The sequence below is a fragment of the Cyrtonyx montezumae genome, unplaced genomic scaffold (assembly GCF_038088225.1).
Source record: "Cyrtonyx montezumae isolate F1298 unplaced genomic scaffold, pur_monq_1.0 scaffold_12, whole genome shotgun sequence".
Classification (NCBI taxonomy): domain Eukaryota; kingdom Metazoa; phylum Chordata; class Aves; order Galliformes; family Odontophoridae; genus Cyrtonyx; species Cyrtonyx montezumae.
In genome coordinates, this window is record NW_027071848.1 from 22,739,703 (window position 1) to 22,759,946 (window position 20,244).

Genomic DNA, 20,244 nt, shown 5'->3' on the forward strand with positions numbered 1-20,244 from the left:
GGATGCACCAAAACTGTGTTTTCTGCTTAATAAATCTCTATCCAAACAATTACAAAATAAAGCCAGTGTAATACTACAGGTTCTGATCCGGACCTATTTTCAATAACTGGCTAAAAGACTGAGACCATTCAACAAAGCTTAACTCTGGTAGCTCCCTTACAATAGATCACAACAACTCTGACACAGAGCAAAAACATCACGAAATGTGCCCATCACAGAAGAGTTTCACTTTTTACACAGGACGATGAGCCAGAAAGTTATCAGATTTGAATAAAAGAAACCAATGCATGGCTGTGATGCATCTCCTTGAGGCCTATAAACTGCCCTAAGCCCTACGCGCAGTCTCCCTCTAGCACAGGTAGAAGAAAACAACGCTTTCACTTGACTGCTGCGATCAGAGTTTCACTCTTCCACACAACTTTCACAGCGACCTCTCAGTTATTTCAGAAGCAGATCTCATTCTTGCTTCAACACTCTCCAAGCAGGGCCGCGTGCCCTCAGCCCGTGCCCATGTCCCACACTGCAGCGGGTTGGGCAGGCCACACTGCAGGTACTTCATCCACACCAACCATCAGCTCCCTGCTTCATTCCCCTCAGTGCTCAGTGGGGATTTTGGTTTTCAGAGTGGTTTGTGCTCAGGCAGTCTGGAATAAACCACTCATTACAGTTGAGAATAATTGTATCTACTTTTTGAGCTAATAACGATAAATTCGTGTTACCATCTTTGGCTTCTACCCTTATTAAGAAAGACATCTTCACTCAAAAAGCTCAGCAGAAATTCAGTGCCATTTCGAGCTCCCAAAAGATAACGTCAACACCACTGAAGTTCTTTATATAGTGGAAAATAATAAAAAGCAGTTGAACTGCAGACATTAAGTGGGGGCCACACGTATTCACGAGCAGTACAACTCTGCTCTTCTGGGTGACAAACACAACTGCAGCACTGGGCACAAGGTGCTCGTTCTGTTGTGTATTTCGTAGAGTTTGTGTGCGATTTCAAAGGTGCCTTGTTTACCCTCACTAACCAGCAGGCTGCAACAAGACAGAGCCTTATTTAGGAGAAGGAAATAAGATAACACTTTCTTTCTCAAGCTGCCAAGCACCCGCACACCACTTCTTAGGTCAGACCCGCACTGCTCCTGCTGGCTCTGTGCTGCAGGTGATGCTCTGTTCTGCCAGCACCCGCAGCTCCTGACCCACTGAGCCCTGCTCCAGGCTCAGACACAGGGTCTGCACTCCTTGGGAGCTGGCACCAGGGGCTGCCCCTAAACTCGCCCCAGAAAGGTGCTCTGCAAAACACAGCTCCAATGCGATCCTGCACCGTGCGAGCAGCCTGTCAAAAGGAAGGCATACACAGCAAGGCACGGGCAGGACACATCAATTCTCAGGGTACCACGCTCCCCAGCACCCAGTTCTGTACCAGTACAGCACAGTGTAGGTGTACACCTCTTCCTATACCCAAATGAGTCCTATCAGTTGCTGAAGCAACACAGGAAGAAGTGTAATAAAAAAGAAACAGCTCATAGGTCGGGCAGCTAGCAGAGTTCGCATTTGCTTGCTTGAATTTGGGAGCTCTCTGCTTTAATTGTTTTAAATCTCTTCTGCTCTCCGTGCAAAGGCACTCAGTGCAGTTTGCTTTATTTCCAGCAGACCGAAATACCACTGGAAAAAAAAAATAACACTGTTCTCGAGCGCTAAGTTCCCATGTTTCAAAGTTGGCACCCATCAATCACTCCTCTCCTAGGGAGGCTTTCACATGAAAGACGTCTACAGGCAATTATTCTTTACATTTTATGGTCAAACACATTGATAGGAAGTAACAAATTACTAACAAATTACTTTTAAAAGCTTTAAGAGCCTTCTGCTCAAAAGGAGCTTGAGATCCTCTCCTACACTTTTTTAGTAGGGCACTGTTTACCTGGACAAAATAACGGCAATTACAAAAACCAGATGGAATAATCATTCCTAGGTACTCAATTAGTACGTTACAATATATAAACACAGGACTTGAGCTTTAAAAAGAGATACTGCAAGGTGAAGCGAGCAAAACTCGAGAAATGGGCAGCAGGGGCTCGCCCGAACCGGTGCGGAGCCAGGAGTCGGGCAGCACTGTGCCAACCCTGCAAGGAGGAGGGGAAGGAGGAGGAGGAGGAGGAGGTGTGGGGCTCCAGCCGCTCACACGCAGCGCTGCCGCAAACCCCGCGCGCTGGCACGGTGCGCACCGCACGCGTGGGTGAGGTCGGGGAGCGGAGCTGAGCAGAAAGCCCTAAAATCAACAGGTCCCGAGCCGGCAGCCCGCCGCTGCCCCGCACTGAGATCGCAGGAAGCTCCGTCCCAGCGTTTAAAAGGACAGACGCTCCGGCAAAGCGAGCCGAGAGCAGCCACCGGGACAAACACGGCGCTTACTCATTAAGCACACGGCACTTCTGCAACCCTTGTCCTGCCTCTGCTCTTTCCCCATCGCTGTTTGCCTCTGCCCCCTCACCGTCGCCCGACGGTTCCCCCTGGATCCCCCGGATCCCCGCAGTGCCCGCAGCGGCGGCGGAACCTCCGCACAGCGCGGCCGGAGGGGGGTGGGGGGACCGGGAGGAGCCGCGCTCCCTCCTCCTCGCCCGGGGCCGGCGCCGTGACACGGCGTGAACTTTTGCTTTCGGCGGGGCAGGGCGCGGAGGGGGGGCCCTCCTCCCAGCGAGCCGAGCCCTGCGGGGGGAGGGCAGAAACGCGTCTTTTTTTTTTTCCTCCTCTCTCTCTCTGCTTTTAGGGAGGAAAAAAAGGAGAAAAAAAAAAAAGAAAAAACAGCACTAAAACGAAATGCAATAGGGGTCCCGCCCGGCCCTCACCTTCCAACCGGCTGAACTGTTGCTGTCGCCCTTATCCTTGAAGTAGGGCACGCTCTTGACCATCCATTCGTAGATCTGGGAGAGGGTGAGCCTCTTCTCCGGGGAGCTCTCGATGGCCTTGGTGATGAGGTCCGCGTAGGACAGGTTGCCCCACGCGTTGCGGCGCGAAGAGCTGCTCTTGCGGGGCTGCCCGGCCACGGGGCCCGGAGACAGCGCGGCCACGGCCGGAGGTACCGGCGGCACCGGCGGCGGCCCCGGCGGGTGCAGGCGGCAGCCGGCCTCGGGAGCCGGGAAGTCCCCGCAGCGGCAGGCGGTCGGCTCCGGGGGGGCGGCGGCGGGGGGCAGCGGGAAGTCCTCGCTCTCCTCCACCAGGCAGAGGTTGCTGATGAAGTCGGCGCTCAGCGCCCCGGAGGCGGCGACGGCGACGGCCGCTCCGGCCGCGGCCGCTCCGTCGGGCTGCCCTCCGCAGGACGGCGCGGGGCTGGAGGTGGCCGAGCTGGGCGGGTTGAACTCCGGCCGCGGCAGGGGCCAGGTGCACGAGCGGGGCCGCGGCAGCGGCTCGAAGTCGGGGTCGATGTCCACCAGCTGCGGGGCCTCGGCCATGGCGGCGGCGGCGGCGACGGGGGGCAGCGAGACGGCGGGGGGGCAGCGCGGACGGCTCAGCACAGCCGCCCCATGCGGGCTCCGGGCGCGGATCGGCTCGGCCCCGACGGCGCGGCCGCCGACTCCCCTCGCGGCTCCGACCCCGCGGCTCTAGCCCCGCCGCCCTGCCCGGCTCCTCACCCTCGGCGGCGGCGGCAGCAGCGACCCGGCCGCCCGGCGCGCACCGACTGCAGAGCCCGCCCCGCCTCCAGCCTTCCTCCTCCTCCTCCTCCTCCTCCCGGCGGGGAGGGCCGGCCCGAGCCGCGCCAATGGCAGCGCCGGGCCGCCCGCCCGCCTCCCGCCGCGGGGCCGCTGCTGCGGGAGAGTGCCGGTGCCCCCGTGCTGTTTGTGGGCGGTTTGTGTGTGTTTGGGGTTTGGGTGTTTTGTTTTTGTTTGGTTGGGTTTTTTTGTTTTGGTTTGGGTTTTTTTGTTCGTTTTTGGTTTTGTTTTTTCTGCTCGAAGCCGCCGTGTCCCGTTGGGGACGAACGCTGTCGCGGAGCGGGGCCAGGACTGTGCGGGAATGTCCCCGCGTGGAGATGCCCCGGCCCCGACAGGAGCGGAGTGGAGCGGCCCCAGAAGTGCGGCGGAGGCATCCGCGAAGTTTTCCCGTGTTTGAAACCGAGACGATGCCATCGGCTTTGCCAGGAGAAGTGATCTCAGTGATGAGATCCCTTCCAACGCAGCCGATTTTTTTAACAAGATCGGCCTCATTTTCCGTTATGCTTTAACAGCCCGCTGCAGCCGTAGCCCCGAAACCCCCGTCGAGCCCGGCTCCGGGCGCTGCCCGTCCTACAACGGGGCCGTCCCGTCGGGCCGTGGGCTGCTCCCGCTCCCCTGAGAACGTCGGGGTTACTTAAATATAGCTCGTTGCTCCTAGAAAAATGCGCTCCTACAATATTAAGGAAAGGAATAGAGTAGGAGACTGGATCTAGGCCCACAGCGTGACGGATTATACCTCTACGTACACACGCTGCTTTTGAGAGCGCTTTTTAGGATACGCCACGGCACTGAAGCACGGAGTCGGTGCGCGTACGTGTTAGCGTGGAGGAACTGCTGGCACTGAAAGCTCTGCTGCTGCCGCGCTCGTTGCAGCACGCCAAAGGCGATCTCTGTGAGCACCTCGGTGTCCCTTTGCTTTAAGTCCCTTTCCAAAGCCTGCTGAGGACTCAGCCCGCGACTCTGTACCGTTTCACCCACGGATCTTTTGAAAAATAATCATTTTTATGTCCATTGAAAGAAAAAAAAAAAGAAAGAAAGAAAGAAAAAGCGAAATGATCCCCGCTCAACCTCCCGGTGCCACATCCCAGCCCCTGGGGAGCGATGTCCACCCGCGCTTTCCAGCACAGCTCAGGGCAGTGGGGCCGTTCAGGGTGGGATGGAATGGGTGCTCTGGGAGGGAGGGAGGGAGGGCAAAGGGGGAGCCCATGGATAAACGAAGCCTTTCTTTTTACTTTCCGGGTGCCTGAAATAAAAGTCAAAGAGCCAGGCTGGCATCCATCCTGCTGGAGGAGATGGGTTTATTTCCTATGCTCATTGCTTTTATTTTTTTTTTTCATAAAAATTCCGTTCTCATCAGCCTTCTATTGGCACATACATCTTTCCTTCCATATGAGCTGTGCCAACCAGGAACGAGGTCTGCAGAGGACTCCCAGTCAGCCCCAGCACATCCCCAGCCTGGCCCATGCTGGTTGTGCAGTGTGTGGCCACATTCTGCTGTTGGGCATCTCTGGGGCTCCATGTGCCCCGACACCACTGAGCACCCTCAGGAGATGCTGCCACAAACAAAATGCCCCATTCAGCTGCTGGAGCGGGGTTACTCCTTCCCAAACAGCTCAGCACGCTGCTGGCTCTGTGCAAGACATGTCACCCCATCGATGAATGACAGCGTTAAGTTTATCTCATCTCCCACAGTGCCTAAATGCTGATGGATGCTCCACTCCACAATTCATTTTCTACTCCCACAGCCCTCCTCCCACACTCCACCTTTCCATTTCTCTCCTCCTACTCCTGCTCCCATTTTCTACTCCTCTACAGTGCAGTTCCTCCCCTCATCCTTTGCATCCACGTGTGTTTTTTTCAAATGAAAGACCTGAAGATTGCCTTTTATCATCAGTGGAAAAAAAGCAGAGCCTCTTATTCATACGCTGGGTTTGAGACAGCCAAAATAAGGGATCTACACTGCCTTTTTACTACTGTATGTCTAACTCACTTTCTGAGGTTTTGATCACATTCAGCAGGGGATTACATGAAGTTGCAGGCAGTTCTGTCCTGTGCAGAGCTCCTTTTGCTATGCGTGTGCACGCAGTGAGTGAACACACATGTAACACAGCAGTAAGCCATGACGAAGGATCAGTTTTGTGCTGGGTATGACAGAAGCTGTTGTTCTGGGAGGAAGATGACTGCAGATGAAGGTCGGGGGAGCTCAGCATCCCCATTTTCCTCCCTCCTCTTTCATCAGGGTCTGACTTTACAGAATGTTTGATAGCACGTGGGAAATGTTTAGCCCACCATGCCATCCCCAGGATTTTCAGTGCTCCATCAGTGTCTGATGGCCCAGCACCAGCCAGAAATAACAGGCAGGAGCACACTGATCCCAAGGGGTGACACACAGGATAAGACAGCTGTGTTTCCACATGACACGGAGGGGCTGCAGCACTCCTCAGTTCAACAGAGGAGGTGCCCCAGAGGTTCTTATTCATCACTGGTAAAAATGCATAGCTAATAGTGGTGACTACGTTGAAAAACAGTTTTGTAGCTGAGAATTTGCTCTATTAAACAGTATTACTGTGCTCTTTGTATCTCTTGTAGTTTCTGTGGAAATAAATAAGAGGAATTTCTTTCAGACCAGCCTACGTAGCTTGCAGGGTACATGCTGGCTGAGGCTTGAAGCTGTCTGGTGTCTGCTCCACCTCCTACCATGTACAGGTGGAAGATCTGGTCAGCAGGAGCTGCCCACGGCCACCCCCATCCTCCTGACCCAGCATCCCCACGCAGTACCACTCTTGGTGACAGGATGGAGGGTAAAGGTGAGCCAGGAAGGAGAGGTGAAGGGGGTACTGGGCTCACCAAGCCAGGAGATGGGGATGCAGGGGGTGGAGTCCCAAAGTCTAGGTTCAGACAATGGCTGCTGAGGTTGGACTACTCTGGCATCAAAGAAACATCGCGAGGAATAGTTAAATACATATTAAAAGGGTCTAGCCCCAACTCCAAAATATCTGGTACGAATACTGAGTGTGTACTTTTTGCACCATTTGCTTTGATAGTGTTCATACCTCTTTTGCTCCCATCATCTGTAAAAATGTGAACAATTGCAATTTGAGAGCAAGATTTCATGAAAACAATAGAACCATAGAATCATAAAGGTTGGAAAAAGACCTCTAAGATCATTTAGCCCAACCATCTGCAAATCTCCACCATGCCCACTGACCACATCCCTCAGTGCCACATCCACATGGTTCTTTAACACCTCCAGGGGCAGTGACTCCACCACCTCTCTGTGCAGCCTGTGCCAGTGCCTCACTGCTCTTTCTGAGAAGAAATTCTCCCTAATATCTGGTGTGAGCCTCCTTTGGCACAAAGTGAGGCCATTACCTCTCATCCTATCACTAGCGACCTATATTTCTGGATTATGTTATTTGAAGGAATCAGAATTTATCCTTTTTTGTCTAAGATGGAAGTGCTCAGATGATTTTGCTGTTGGATAAAAGAAATAATATTATGCTGCTATTAACAGGTGTGCTTATTGTGGCTCAGATTCCCACCAAGCGTGGTTATAGGAGTTGGACAAAATCATATTCCTTCAGTAAGTCCCAATGAGGCATACATCATTGGGACGCACAAGCTGCATACTCCCCAACCAGATGAGGAAGATGAGCCAAAGGGAATCTGTAGCACAACCCCTTATCTCGGGTAATCTGTCCAGGCTGAGCCACAGCACTTCAGCATGTCCCAGCTCGCACCCACGTGTACACACACCGAGGTGAAAGACTGAAGTGCAGCATGCCCAAGAAGCCATCCTCACCGGGATCAATACAATGAATACCAAAGGTAGCACCTGAGCAGCTCTATCTGCTTCCACTGTGTCATGTGCAAGCACCGAGCGTGATGTAAAAACAGAAGGCAAGAGTTTATCGGGTTTCAGATTCAGCTGAATCACCCGACCCACCCCTATGCAAAGGCCAATGTGTCTGGAAGTAAACACAGTTCGAGCAGCACGTATGTTTTCCAGGGTGTTGGGTTTCTGTTTTGTCGTAAATACGATCCATTACAATATTCTCCCACATCCTCCAGTCAGCGGCTCGGCGCTTTCAGGTGCCTTTCTCAGTGCTTGTTTTCCTTTCTATATCGCTTGAGGAAAAACTGACTGGCTCCGTCTGATAGCTTTTGTATATTAAATAATTCGATTGTGTTTGAGCAACAAACTAAAAACAGGATGTTTGACAGTTACAGTGTCATCCCGTGCTTTCTCTTGAACCTGCGTGAGGGAGAATTGGTGGTGCAGCACAATGCGGTGCCTGACAACCACAATCACTGAACCACGGAACTGCTTCATCTCCTTCCCCTTTATTTCACCAGAGCAGTGATAGCTACCTGTCACCGCCGGGAAGAATAACGTGCGTCCAAAACGAGGCGGTGGCACAAGGAAGGCTCTCTTTTAAAAACAAATGTATTTTCCCATTGTTTGAATTCGTGCTCGAAAAGCGTATTTATATCTGCATTAAAATGTATTTGCATACAAATGAGCTCATTATGCATACACTACACATATGCACGGTATCGTTGTATACATTCTACGCTAGATTTATATAGATGGAGACGTGGTTAGGCAATAATAGTAAGGTGGTGTTTTGACACATATGCATATATTCCTATTCTGCTGGTAAGTAAGGCATTAAAGAAGGCGGTGTTGGGACAGGGTGCTCAGTAGGTAAGGGACATCCCACGCATGGATATGCTTATGGTAGGGCCATACCAGAAATGCAGCAAGGCCAAGAGGCTGCACCAGAATTAAGACAACCCAGCCATGCTTTCCTGCTGCCAAACCCAGTAGCTCTGTGCTTCTCTTTAACTCTCTGTAGGTTCTTCCTAAGCTCAAAAGCATGCCTTATTCCAGCGTGGAAGCAGGTAAGAAGAGCCAGCAGCAGTTTCAGCTTTGCATTTGCCAAGTCCTGGAGACTGAACCTCCTCTAGGATCAGATGGAAGTAACATTTCATCAGCCTCTGTGCTTATCCATGGTGTTCTCAGCAAAGCCAAGGGTCAGCCTCCACCTCTGAGGAAACGAGGAGGAAGCCAGGTGAGGGGGTGGGCAGACAGCTGCTCTCCTGTGACCCACAGAAAGAAATGCCAAGGCCCCAGAGTACCCCTAGTATTTTGCCTAGGTGCACTCAGGAGAGATGATGGCTACTGAGGGTTTAGATACACATTCGAACACGGACTTGGGAGTCAAAAGAAAACCAAATAATACATAATTCCTTAACGTACGTGGGTTTGTTAACAACTTGAGCCTTGTTTGGTTGCAAAATGGCAATGTACATTTGAAATCTGATGCAGAAAAGCAGGACAGATTGTTGTTTTTCTACATCTGCCAAATGTGTTTTCCTTTCAGATGAATTCTTCCTATTTTTTTTTTCAGCGAAACCTTTCTCCCAACCTTTTTTTTTTCCTCTCTCTTTTTTTGCTTATAATCTTACTCTTTGTAAAACCTCTATGGTATGCTGAAAATCCACTCTGAAAACCAGCAAGAAACACAGTTTTCTCACAAAACCCAACAGCAGTCTTCTCCCCGTGCATGAAACTTACTGCAAATTATGACAGCAGATCCCTGTAACGGAAGACAAGAATGGCAGCTCTGGATGCTGGAAGTGCTGCCATCACCACTGCTCCTGAACAAGTCTTTTCAGCCCCTCATGATGTCAGGAGGCACTATTCAGGCAGATAACTGCAATCTGCATATCTCTGGATTCTCCTTAACTTCCATAAATAGGCACTTTCTTTGCTGCTTCGTCATGTGAATCTAATGAGTTTGAGTTTCTTAATATTCAGAGTAAATCAGGAGTACAAAAATAGAAAGCAGTCTGACCTTACATAGACCCTTCCTCCTCAGTGTGCTCATGAGCAGTGAGGCACCTATGGTGTGAAGCAACTGTACGGCCTCCTCGAGTCCTGAAGCCCAACACACCACAGCAGCAGGCAACCCACTCAGCACACGTTCCCCACACCAAGCAGGTTTGGTGTCTCAGCCCACCAAAAAGCATGGAAGGGACTCATCCTCTCCAGAGGCAGCAGCCCCAGGCTGGGAGATGACTGAGTTTGTCACCAGTAGTCTCTGGGCTTTACCTCCTTGGAGACTGAATGATGGGCAATATACTCCTTTATACTTCTTATCATAGAATCATTCTGGTTGGGTTAAGACCAGTAAGGTCATCTAGTCCAACCATCAACCCATCACTCATGCCCACTAAACCACATCCCTCAAATGTCACTCGTTATCTTACAGTGTTGGCTCCTCCAAGGCATTGATTTTAACCAGTACAGATCACTTGGAAGCTGGAAGAGAAAGAAAAAAAGCAAAGGAGATGTTCAGTCATCCTCTGGATGTCTCAGTGAAGGAAGGGAAATTGGCTTTGGGGATAACTTCTGAGATAAGAAAAGGAGAAGGACAACAAAGACCAAAAATACACCATCTCATTCCTCAAAAGTGATCGAAGTCTGCTCGTTGAGATCATGCAGCTAACCAGGGGCACACTTGTCATGGTTGACAACACTGAATTTCACAGCAGCTGATTATCACGGACTGTAGTTTCCAGTGACTGTCCAATGTTCCCGACCCACCAAAACACTTCTCATTCTTCATTCTTCTGACAGATCTTCAGGAATATATCTCCATCCTACTGCAGTTTGGACGCACCAAGGGGTTTGCATTAGAATCTATCCCCTTGATTTTTGTTTCTCCAGGTACAGAAAAGTACTATGCAGCTGGACACAGCCCAGGGGAAAGTCCCTTCAGGAAGAGCTGCCCAAATCACCTCATCCACTCTTTGGCTTTCAACGTGAGCTGGCTGCAGGTAAGAAAGGAGGCTCAGCAGTGCCCAGTACTGTGAAAGCAGTGGCCAGAGCAGCTCAGCAGCCAGATGGGTGGCTTGCAAAACATCAGCTTTATCCTGGAGCACTGGCACACTGATTTCACAACCCTTAATCCCAAACCCCAGTGTTGCAGCATGGGTAGCAGTGACTCCTTCATGATCAAACAGAATTTTCCTACAGTGGTCATTAAAAAACATCTATCTGGCAAACTTCTCTGAATTCGTGCAAATAGGTCTTCAAAACGATCTACGTCAATGGATTCCATCTTTGATATTTTAAGCGAATTTGTGTGCCAATGACAGATGAAATCAGCACATCTCTTCCTCAGTGGGGTTACTGTCTTGCTGCCAGATTGCGGCTTGTGCAGCAGTGTCAGAGCCAGCCAACAAGGTCTGCAGCTGAGCAAGGAAGTGGTAAGTGCCATGGGGGTAAATACAAGGTCAAGGACGTGGCGAAGGTAAATGCTAAGCAGAGAAGTGACAAGCATCCAGAAGGGATTTTTCACAAGCATGCTGGCACGCTGTATCACACAGCTTGTGAACGCTCCCGTAGATTTCAAGCAATCGCAGTCTGTGACAAATATTTTGAGAGCGCTTTGCAGAAATCGAAGCTGCGAGATGTTGAATCCTCAGTGCCAGAGCCAAGCACCAAAAGTGGTGAGTGAACTTCTTCTTCTGCAGACTGCATCACAGAATGACAGCTTCCTCATTTGCAGAAGCTTTTACACGTCTTGTAGTAGGAGATCCTGCTACAAAAAAAAAGTACATGGAAAACTTGCAGAACTTGAGTGTAGAAGTTGATAAGCTGAACTTATCAATCTGGGGGCAGGGAGGGTGGAAGGCAAAATTATTGAAGTGGCAGAAATGACCCAAGAAAGCTGCAGAATGCTCACGTTGGGCATCGTCTTGTAGCAGACGCCTCAAGCAGCCTGGCAGCTGCTACACTCAGCACGGTAGCAGCACCGTGTTGCTGCCTCGTAGATGATTCACAAGGGCTTGGTGAAGGAAACAGGCAATTCGCAACAGGAATTTCTTCTAATATAGCAAGTTTAGTTAGAAACCAAAAGAGCAATCCAGGCCATTGGAAACAATTCAGGAGTACAGTTTCCCTCTTTGAGAAGACAAATGCTTCCCTCAGCCCTATCACTGCAGGCACAGCAAGAACATGGGAAAAAAGCCCTACTTCTCAACATAGCTCATGTGGCTCACACAGAATCTTTGCTCGCCTTCATTGGAGGAAAATGGAGTTAATTAACTTATTATGGCAGTGAAACAGGCCTTTGCTGCCTTCTAACAACATCTCCAGGCAAAGGGGAAAGTATCTGCAGTCATGAAGTGGAAGAGTGGCTTTCAAGTTGTTTTCGTGCTGGCAGAGGCTTCGGGGGAGACAGGCACTGAGAAGGCTGTGAGCTGCTCCATTCTGCAGTTCAGCGTAGGCAAGGTTCACCAGCCATGACTCAGACATCTGAAACTTAGTGTTTAGGTCCTACCAAGCACCTTCAGCTCCATTTGTTCTTGAGGAAATAAAACCAGCAAAAAAAATCAACTTATCCAAATCCAGGAGACACAAGGGATCCCCTGATGTTGCCCCTGTCTGTTTTGACTTGACAGGAACACAGAGAAAAGCTAGCTCTGACCTGGACATGAATTACCTTCAGACCTCCACTGCTGGGTTCAAAAATAACCAAAATGTTGCATCACAAGAAATACTTGCAGCTGCTTCAATAGCCAATGATTGTTCTCCAAGGGTAATCCCAACTCTGTCTACATAAAATCAGACATCAGAGCATAAGATCTGTCTACATAAGATCAGAGCAAATAGTGTGTTGGTAAGCCTTGGCTCTGGCTCAGACTTGACATCCACACAACTGGCAGGACAATGACCAAGAAGGCTCCTCCTCAAAGCATTATTTAAAAAAGAAAACCTGCCTTCACAGCTGTCAGTCAACTGGCATTTCCTTAAAGGCCTGCTGAATGCTGAATACAGCCTGTGTCAAGTGTCGTTAGTTTTGAGGCAACTTCTGCACTTGGAGGCAACATGTTGGGTAGTGCCATTGCTTCAGTTCTGGATGGAAAGCCTTGAGATATTGCTAAGTTTTGAGATTACTTGCTGGCACCCAACGGCAACGAAGACAGAGAGAGCATTTGCTCTGTACGAAGGTGAATCACGTGATTCCTGGGAAGAAATGGCCCTTTCACTAACTAAAGGGGGCCTAGAAGAAAGCTGGGGAGAGACTCTTTATTAGGGAAAGCAGTGACAGGACAAGGCTTTTAATTAAGAGAGTAGATTCAAATTAGACACTGGGTAGAAATTGTTCACCATGAGGGTAATGAGACACTGGCACAGGCTGCCCAGAGAAGCTGTGGGTGCCCCATTCCAACAGGAGCTAAAGGCCAAGCTGGATGGGGCCCTGAGCAACCTGGTACAGTGGGAGGCATCTAGGCCAATTGCAGAGGGCTTGAAGCTAGATGGTCTTCAAGGCCCCTTCCAACACAAACCATTCTATAATTCTATGAAACTAAAACCACTCTATATACAATATCATTCCTTAACCAAGTAGATCTTAAGCTACAACTACAAACCATCTTCTTTTCTGTATAATAAATTCACGGCTAAACTTAAAATTGTATGTTTGGTAGAACTGTGTAATAATAGTATAGATGGTATTAATAAAAGACACTATTATTTAAAAGCACCTGTGCATGTTGCTCTGGCAAAAGCTATGCTAATTAGAAACCTGTGAATATTGTTCAACCTCTGCTATTAAATTTACTTTAAAATACCGTGCCACTGTAACAGCCTTAATAGTGACTTAAAAACGGAAGCGTGAACCTTGACTTGTCTGGTGTTCCTGGAAAGAGTGAGAAGATCATAGTAATTTAGTCATCAGTAATAAATTATTAATCGTTCAACCTCTAAATTTACTTTGAAATGCCATGTCAGTGTGGTAAGCCTAACAGCAACCTAAAAATAAAGGAGTTGACCTGCAAGTGGATTGGTGTCAGTGGAAAGGGGGAGAAGATAGATTGATTTTCAAGTGTGATCCTCCTACATAGGTTATAGTTTGAGTCACCAGCGGCCTTAGGAGACCAGACTGTTCTTGCCTGGAAGAGCTGCACATGCAGCCAGCTGGTGCCACCATCTCTACAGAGTAAAGCAGGTTTCTTCCTCTCAGATTGCTCCTTTTAACCTGTTGTTATAATGATGATTAATCTACCTCAGAAGCTCTGTCACAGGACTCCCCTTACCTACCAGCTGAGAAGGGTGATTTCTTCCAGAGATGAGGCAAATGGCCATGCAACCAGCGGCAACATGCTGAGAGGGAATCTCAGCTGGCAGCAAACAGTTTTGAAGTAGTGTGCACAGAAAGTGGATGCAGACTGAGGAATCAGGGAGATGCCTGCAAGAAGCACCAAGAATGAACTTAAGGAAACTGTGAGATGAGCTGAAGGATGGGGAAGAATGAGGTCCTTAATGAGTTCTTTGACTCAGTCAGAAGTGTTCCAGGACAGAAGGACAGCGCCCTGGGCAGCCTGATCTAGTGGGTGTACACTCTGTCCACAGAAGGGAAGTTGGAAATAGATGATCCTTAAGGGATCCAAGCCATTATATGCTCCTATGACTTTTGGCTGGAGCCAGAGGGATAAAACAGCAGCAAATGGGATGAGAGGGGGAACAGGGTGAACTCTCCCACAGCAGAGCCAGAGGGATGGGCTCAACTCTCAATAGACAGTGTCCACCCACATGGACACTCTCTATTGAATCACATTTACCTCATTCCTGTTGCTGTGAAGAAACTGCATCAAGAAACACCACTTTGCAGCAGCATCCTTCAGGAGACATGCTGCACTGGACCCAGTGCTCTCTAGCCTTTGAAGGATGCCACTGCTGTGCTGGGATATGGGAGTATCCTAATAAAGGCACTGGAGCTCTTCCGAGCTGTGCAGCTGTGAAACCTCACAGAGATGCTGCTGCTTGCCTTGCTCCAGATGCAGTTTACCGTGACAAAGCAGCTGGAGGAGGTGGTCTCAGAAGGGCATTGGGTAAAAGGCAGCTCAGAGGGTGGACGGATCCTGTGAAGTACACGTTTTCTTGCATTGAGCATCCTTGTCCTGTGCAGAGGAGAGCTGCACAGTGCTGTTTTGCTACAAGGACTCATGGGCTGAGATAACTCCTTTCTAAGAAGAAAAGAAAACGCGTGAGTTGGGGATGGATCCTAAAAAGGCTTGTATTTACCACTGAACAAAAACACAATGGCTCTCAGGCTCATGCAGAGACATCTATGCTCATGCCTCCCTCCATGCACATCCATCCCCCAGGGGAGATGTTCTGTTCCATCTCCTGTGCATGACCCACCAGCTCTGTCAGCTTCTCCTGGCTCCCAAGAAGATGGATATTAAAGATTATGCTTCATGGGAGCTTCCTGAGATGCTATCAGCCACAAATGCACCCCAGCAGCATGCATTATACTCTGCTCCCGCTCAGCAATGGCCAACAGTGGAACTTTGGCATCTCATTGTTCCTCTCTGCAGTCCCGTGCCAGCAGGCTCTGTCCTGCCTCGGGAAGCTTCCTCTGGGGTTTGGTCTTCACCTTCTCCCAGCAAAGAGAAAGCGGCCTCAGGAAATGATGTATGACAGTGCCATGGTTTTATGGCCTCAGTATTCAACATGAAATAAACACTGAGGCGGAGGAACAAGTAAATCATGAACAGGAAAGAACAATCCTTTGCTCGCAAAGGATAACAGGAGGATATTGAAATACCAAACAGATACCATCAGAGAGATTTTAAGAGCCTCAAAATACTTTTGTGAAGTATTCAAGTAAAGTGAAGTATACACTGGATCACTTTTTTCACAACTCGGGTGGGAAGGAATAGCTCCTTAGCTGTGCGTAGCAATAATGACACCAGCAGTTAGGTACAGGAAGTTAAGAAGAATACCACAGACATATTAAATGTGAAGAGAGAAGTTAACTGCTCTGAAAACACTTTACCTGTTTCTAATCAGGGTGTGACTAGTATATGAGGGACAACTTCTTAGTGGGTAACAGGTTTCACTGTCTGTTTTTTCTCCAGATTTTAGCATCCCCAGTCCTTCTGAGGAAATTTTCCCTGGGAAGGAAGTCATTTCTTGGGACATCAGCTTGAGGGAAAGCCTTCAAACACACTGGCTGACAGTTCCTAATTCATTAATGCAACTTCAAGAGAGATTTCAGACCTTTAATCACACCGATCAATCGTGATTAGTAACGATCTATTGCAGTGGTTTGTGGTGTGCTTCCATATAATTCTGTTCAAGTACAAATCTGCCTTGACAGTTTCTGGATAAAGCAGATATCCTTTAAGAACTGTTCCTGTGGGAGTAAAAATCTTGATACTGTAAATGCTAATTTCCATTGTAAGATGATTTTAAATAAATCAAAACCAATCGTTCGCACGCAGGTTCTTGCACTGAAAAGGCAACTTCTTGCCCAGCTGCTGGGAAACTCTGGCCCCATTTTTAAATGGGCTGCTGGGTCAACAGAATTGCTACACAAGCTCTAAAGGAATGAGTGGCGACCAGCTTGTTGTAACACAACATTCATAACACCTCCGGGGAGCAGAGCAAACGGTTAAAAGGAAAGTTAGCTGACTCATTCCGTAAGTAGCTGGTGTCAGTCGTAGCAGCTTGGAAGGTAACAGATAAAAATGTTATCACAGCCAGCAGTAATATAGCCCTAACGATGGCACAGACTTGTGTATGAACGAAGCCCAATTAACTGCCTTTAATACGTGTACAGTTTATATCTGGCAGTGATATTTCGGTAGAATACTAGAGGCCAACTGACAGCTGCTTCAGAAGAAAAGTCTTGCATCTCCATGCCTTCCATGCAGGATAATAATTTTATTTGAAGACATGCAGAGACTTCAAAGTGCTACTTCCTTCTGGTAAGTAGGCCAAATTCTGTATTCAGTCACACTGGTGGTATAAATTGAGTTTACAGTAACTCCATTGACTTCATCAGCATAATTAACCACTGGAACAACTTATCCAGTAATGCCACGGACTCTCCATCACTGGAAATTATTAAGTCCCAAATGTCTGGCTTGCTTGTTTTTCCAGAGAAAAAAAAGTAAAATAAAAACAAAATATGATGTTCAAGTTGGAACTAATAAGCTGACTGGCTTGTGCTATACATGGTATCAGATGAGTGGGTTGTGTTGACACCCTTTGACTTCACAAGCCGCAAACGAAAGGTCTCAGTACAGGAGCTCTGAGGTAGCACAGCATAGTGTGAAAAAGCCTTCTCCACAGCAAAGGCACCTTCTCACAGCATCACTAAGTCCTTTCAGAGCCATATTAACGTACACTGAAGGAGATCCCTCTTGTAGACAAGCCCTTGGCAGAGACTTTTGAACCAACTTGGATGGTCCGAAATGGCCTGGACTCAACACTTTATCTCTGCTCCTGCTAAAAGCCAAAGCATGCAACCTGATAATCACAGTTCATCTGTCACCATCCAAAAAAAAAAAAAAAATACAACCAAGAAAAAACAACGACGTTTGTGTGTCTTCCTGCAAGTTTCTAAGCAATTATTCATATGCGTCACCTGAATTATCAGATACCATGGGTTATTTGTTGATTTGTTGTGTTTGGCTTCTGTGCAATAAAAATCATATGTCACCATTTGTGGGAGTGAGTAGGTCTCTCAAATGGTTCAGAAGGGTGTAATGTCTTTCCATAGCCCAATTAAAATACGTAACTACTGCAAAGACGGTCTAAAGGGAGCCACAGAAACTACTCAAATTAGCAGCTGCTCTATATGGGCTAATTACGAGAATCTGAGTGAGGAGAGGCGTGTTAAGAGCAAGATTTAATTTTTTATCAGAGCCATTTCAACCTGGGCAGTGTCATCCTGCTGGAACAGGCTGCACACAATCCATCCCACACCACACTGTTACACCAGACCCCAGCAAATTAGGGAGGTTTTGCTGATAACACGATAGGTCTGGAGCCAAAAGACTGAGCTAAAGACTTGCTGAAAGCTCCCAGGCCTCTAAATTTCTTTTAGTATAAGAAGGACAAAAACAAGAGGGAAAATTTGCCTTGGGAATTTAATTTCTTCCCATGTTCCACATTTGATGCCTGGTTTTGCCTCCTCTTCCAGCAGCAACAATTCCTCCAGAGTGTATGTGATGATGGCACAAAAAGGGAAACAATCAGAGCCATGTAACACCACAGGCCACAGCCCACCTCCTCCACCACCAGCCCAGAGTGGCATCCAGCCCTGCATCTGTAGGTCACCTCTGCCACTAAGCTCCAGGAGGCACTTACACTGCTCCAGTCACATACCCCTGACGCTTCTGTCACCAAGGAATTAATACTTGGAGGTCTGGGGCTTTCTTCGATTTGGCAAGGATTCATCCAGTCTCATCTCCACCTCTGTCCTACTCTGCCCTCCCCCATCTTTTTAACAGCCACGTTCAGCTCTCAACTAAATCTTTTAAGAATAGTCCATCTGCACCTCCAACAACCACCAGGTGGGAGTGATTTTTCTCTGCACTGCCTTTCAGATTTGCCCTGTACAGTTAGTCCACAACTAAACACCCAAGTTTTCTACAAGTATGGCTGCCATGCTGCAGACTGCTAAACCTTGCGTGCCAATTTCAGATTTTGGTGGACCTCAGTGTGTTCATTGGTGAGAACCGCCTAGGCCCTGAACTTCTCCTTTCTCTCTTTCCACATCCTCCTTTCTCCTCCTTCTCCTGGTTACATTGCAACGGAAAGTAAATACTGCTTCTCTTTCCCATCATACACATGAGGAGCGAAGCAGGCTTTCCCTTCTCCGTTTCCATGTGGTAGTAAGACCTCATGAACAGTACTTTCCCAGTGTGGAGTGAGAGGGAAAGCAAAGGCACACACTCTGCTGCCGGGTCTCAAGGTATGGGACTGGATCCTGGTGAGAACCACAGACTCCCTCATCACCCTCTGACCAAGCATTACTCTAACTTTGGTACCTACAGAGCTTGTCCCACCACGCTCACCCCCAAAATGATGTAACCTCATCAAACAACCTCCTAAATTACAGCCATAACAACAGCAATTTAAGGCCATAAAACAGGGTTATAAGAGACTCCAGGTGGCCACCAGTCCATCTCCAAGTTGGCTATCCCCTCCTCATCTATTATTTCTCTTACGTCAGACTCCCCCACTATCATGACATTTGCCACCATGGCCTGCTAGAAGGAGTGGATTGCTGTATTCAATTCAACATGGAGAGAAGTTGCAAGCCAAAGTGTCCCAGGGACAGAGATATTTGGCCATCCCCAAGCCTGCTCCCATCACCAAAACAGCACCTGAGTGAGCCCCAAGAGGTGGTCTAGGGAGGGATGCAGATCCCTTTTCTAAACCATAGCTTGGTTTAAATACTTCAGGGCACAGAATAGCACTGGTGAAAGCTGTCTACTTGCTACATGTGCATCTAATTAAATGCCCATTTGGGGAAAGCCTTGCAGAAGAAGAAGAGAAAAAGAACAAGTTATTGCCAACAGCTGGGGTGAATCAAAGCAAGCCTCACACAGCCTGCTTCAAACTCCAAGTGATGCTACTGCCAAGAGAGAAACTCAATTTCCTTTCAGAATCTTGTGAAAAGCTAGGACTGAGACTCAAGAAGTTGCATCTGCACACCCAAACCCACCTCACCTGCACCCAGTGCTAGGCTCAAATATGTTAACAGGTCACAGACTTTTTAGTGAAGCCTGGTTCAGTGCTCAGGGTTTGGTGTTTGCTCTGGGTCTTCAGCTCATGCCGTCCCCCTCTCCTCAGTTTTCCATACAGAAAATGAAAAAGTGGGCAGCCCAGCCCAGGCAGAGGCTTCAGCAAGCCCAGCATCTGCAGCCCTTCATTTGGTAACGGCAAAACGTCAGAGCTGGGTATTTTAGCTACAGTTTTAGTCAGTCCTATTATCATCGCACTGCAGAAAAACTGCCTCAAGTGGCAGTTACCCTAAAACCAAACCTCTGCATTATATGGCATACACGTACCAGAGAATCAATGCCTGTCTGGAGGAGGTTCACCACCTCCAACATTTCTTCTTGTCGGATATACAACCACGAGCTGTCCCAGACAAGCTGGCCACCACAAATGCCACAAGTCTCACAGACACTTCCTATGCCCCTGGTGAGCTTTGTGTTATGTGATACTCAAGTGAAGTCTCTTCCAGCAGGAGTCCAAAAGCTGAGATACTCAAGCCTGAAATCCCCAATACTGGTATTGGTCACTTCTAATCTTGGGACCAATGTGGGGACATCAGTAGCAAAGTCCTGTTAGAAATAAGCAACAGTCAGACCTCAGATGCCACCTGCAAGACTTCTCCAAGTGAATAACAACCTATAGGGCTGGACTTTGGAGGAACAGAGAAGGCACCTGGAAAGACCTCTGGGGATATCCTTGCAATACCAGGTCTTTAAAAATCACTAGATTTAGAAAGTAGTCTGGCTTCATTTGTTAAAAATGTTCATACTTGCACTGGCTGTAGGGTGAGGATATGAGCTGTGAGCTGTTCGGCCTCCAAAACAGCATCTGAAGCTTGCGAATCACTCCTAAGACATCTGCAGGAATCACTCCATAAGGAGAAGACATTTTGGGAATGGGGAAGTGGACCACAGGAGGGACTGCTACCTCCTGCAGCACACCAGG

General features: G+C 48.5%; 1 protein-coding gene across 1 annotated transcript in view; it reads right to left on the minus strand.

The window, feature by feature from the left end:
- Positions 1-3,500, minus strand: part of FOXO1 (forkhead box O1) — a 62,816-nt gene extending 59,316 nt beyond the window's left edge. The window contains exon 1 of the mRNA XM_065730292.1: positions 2,841-3,500. Within this exon, the coding sequence (XP_065586364.1) occupies positions 2,841-3,443 (603 nt within the window). The 5' untranslated portion in view covers positions 3,444-3,500. The remainder of the gene's footprint in view (positions 1-2,840) is intronic.
- Between the last annotated feature and the right edge of the window lie 16,744 nt (positions 3,501-20,244).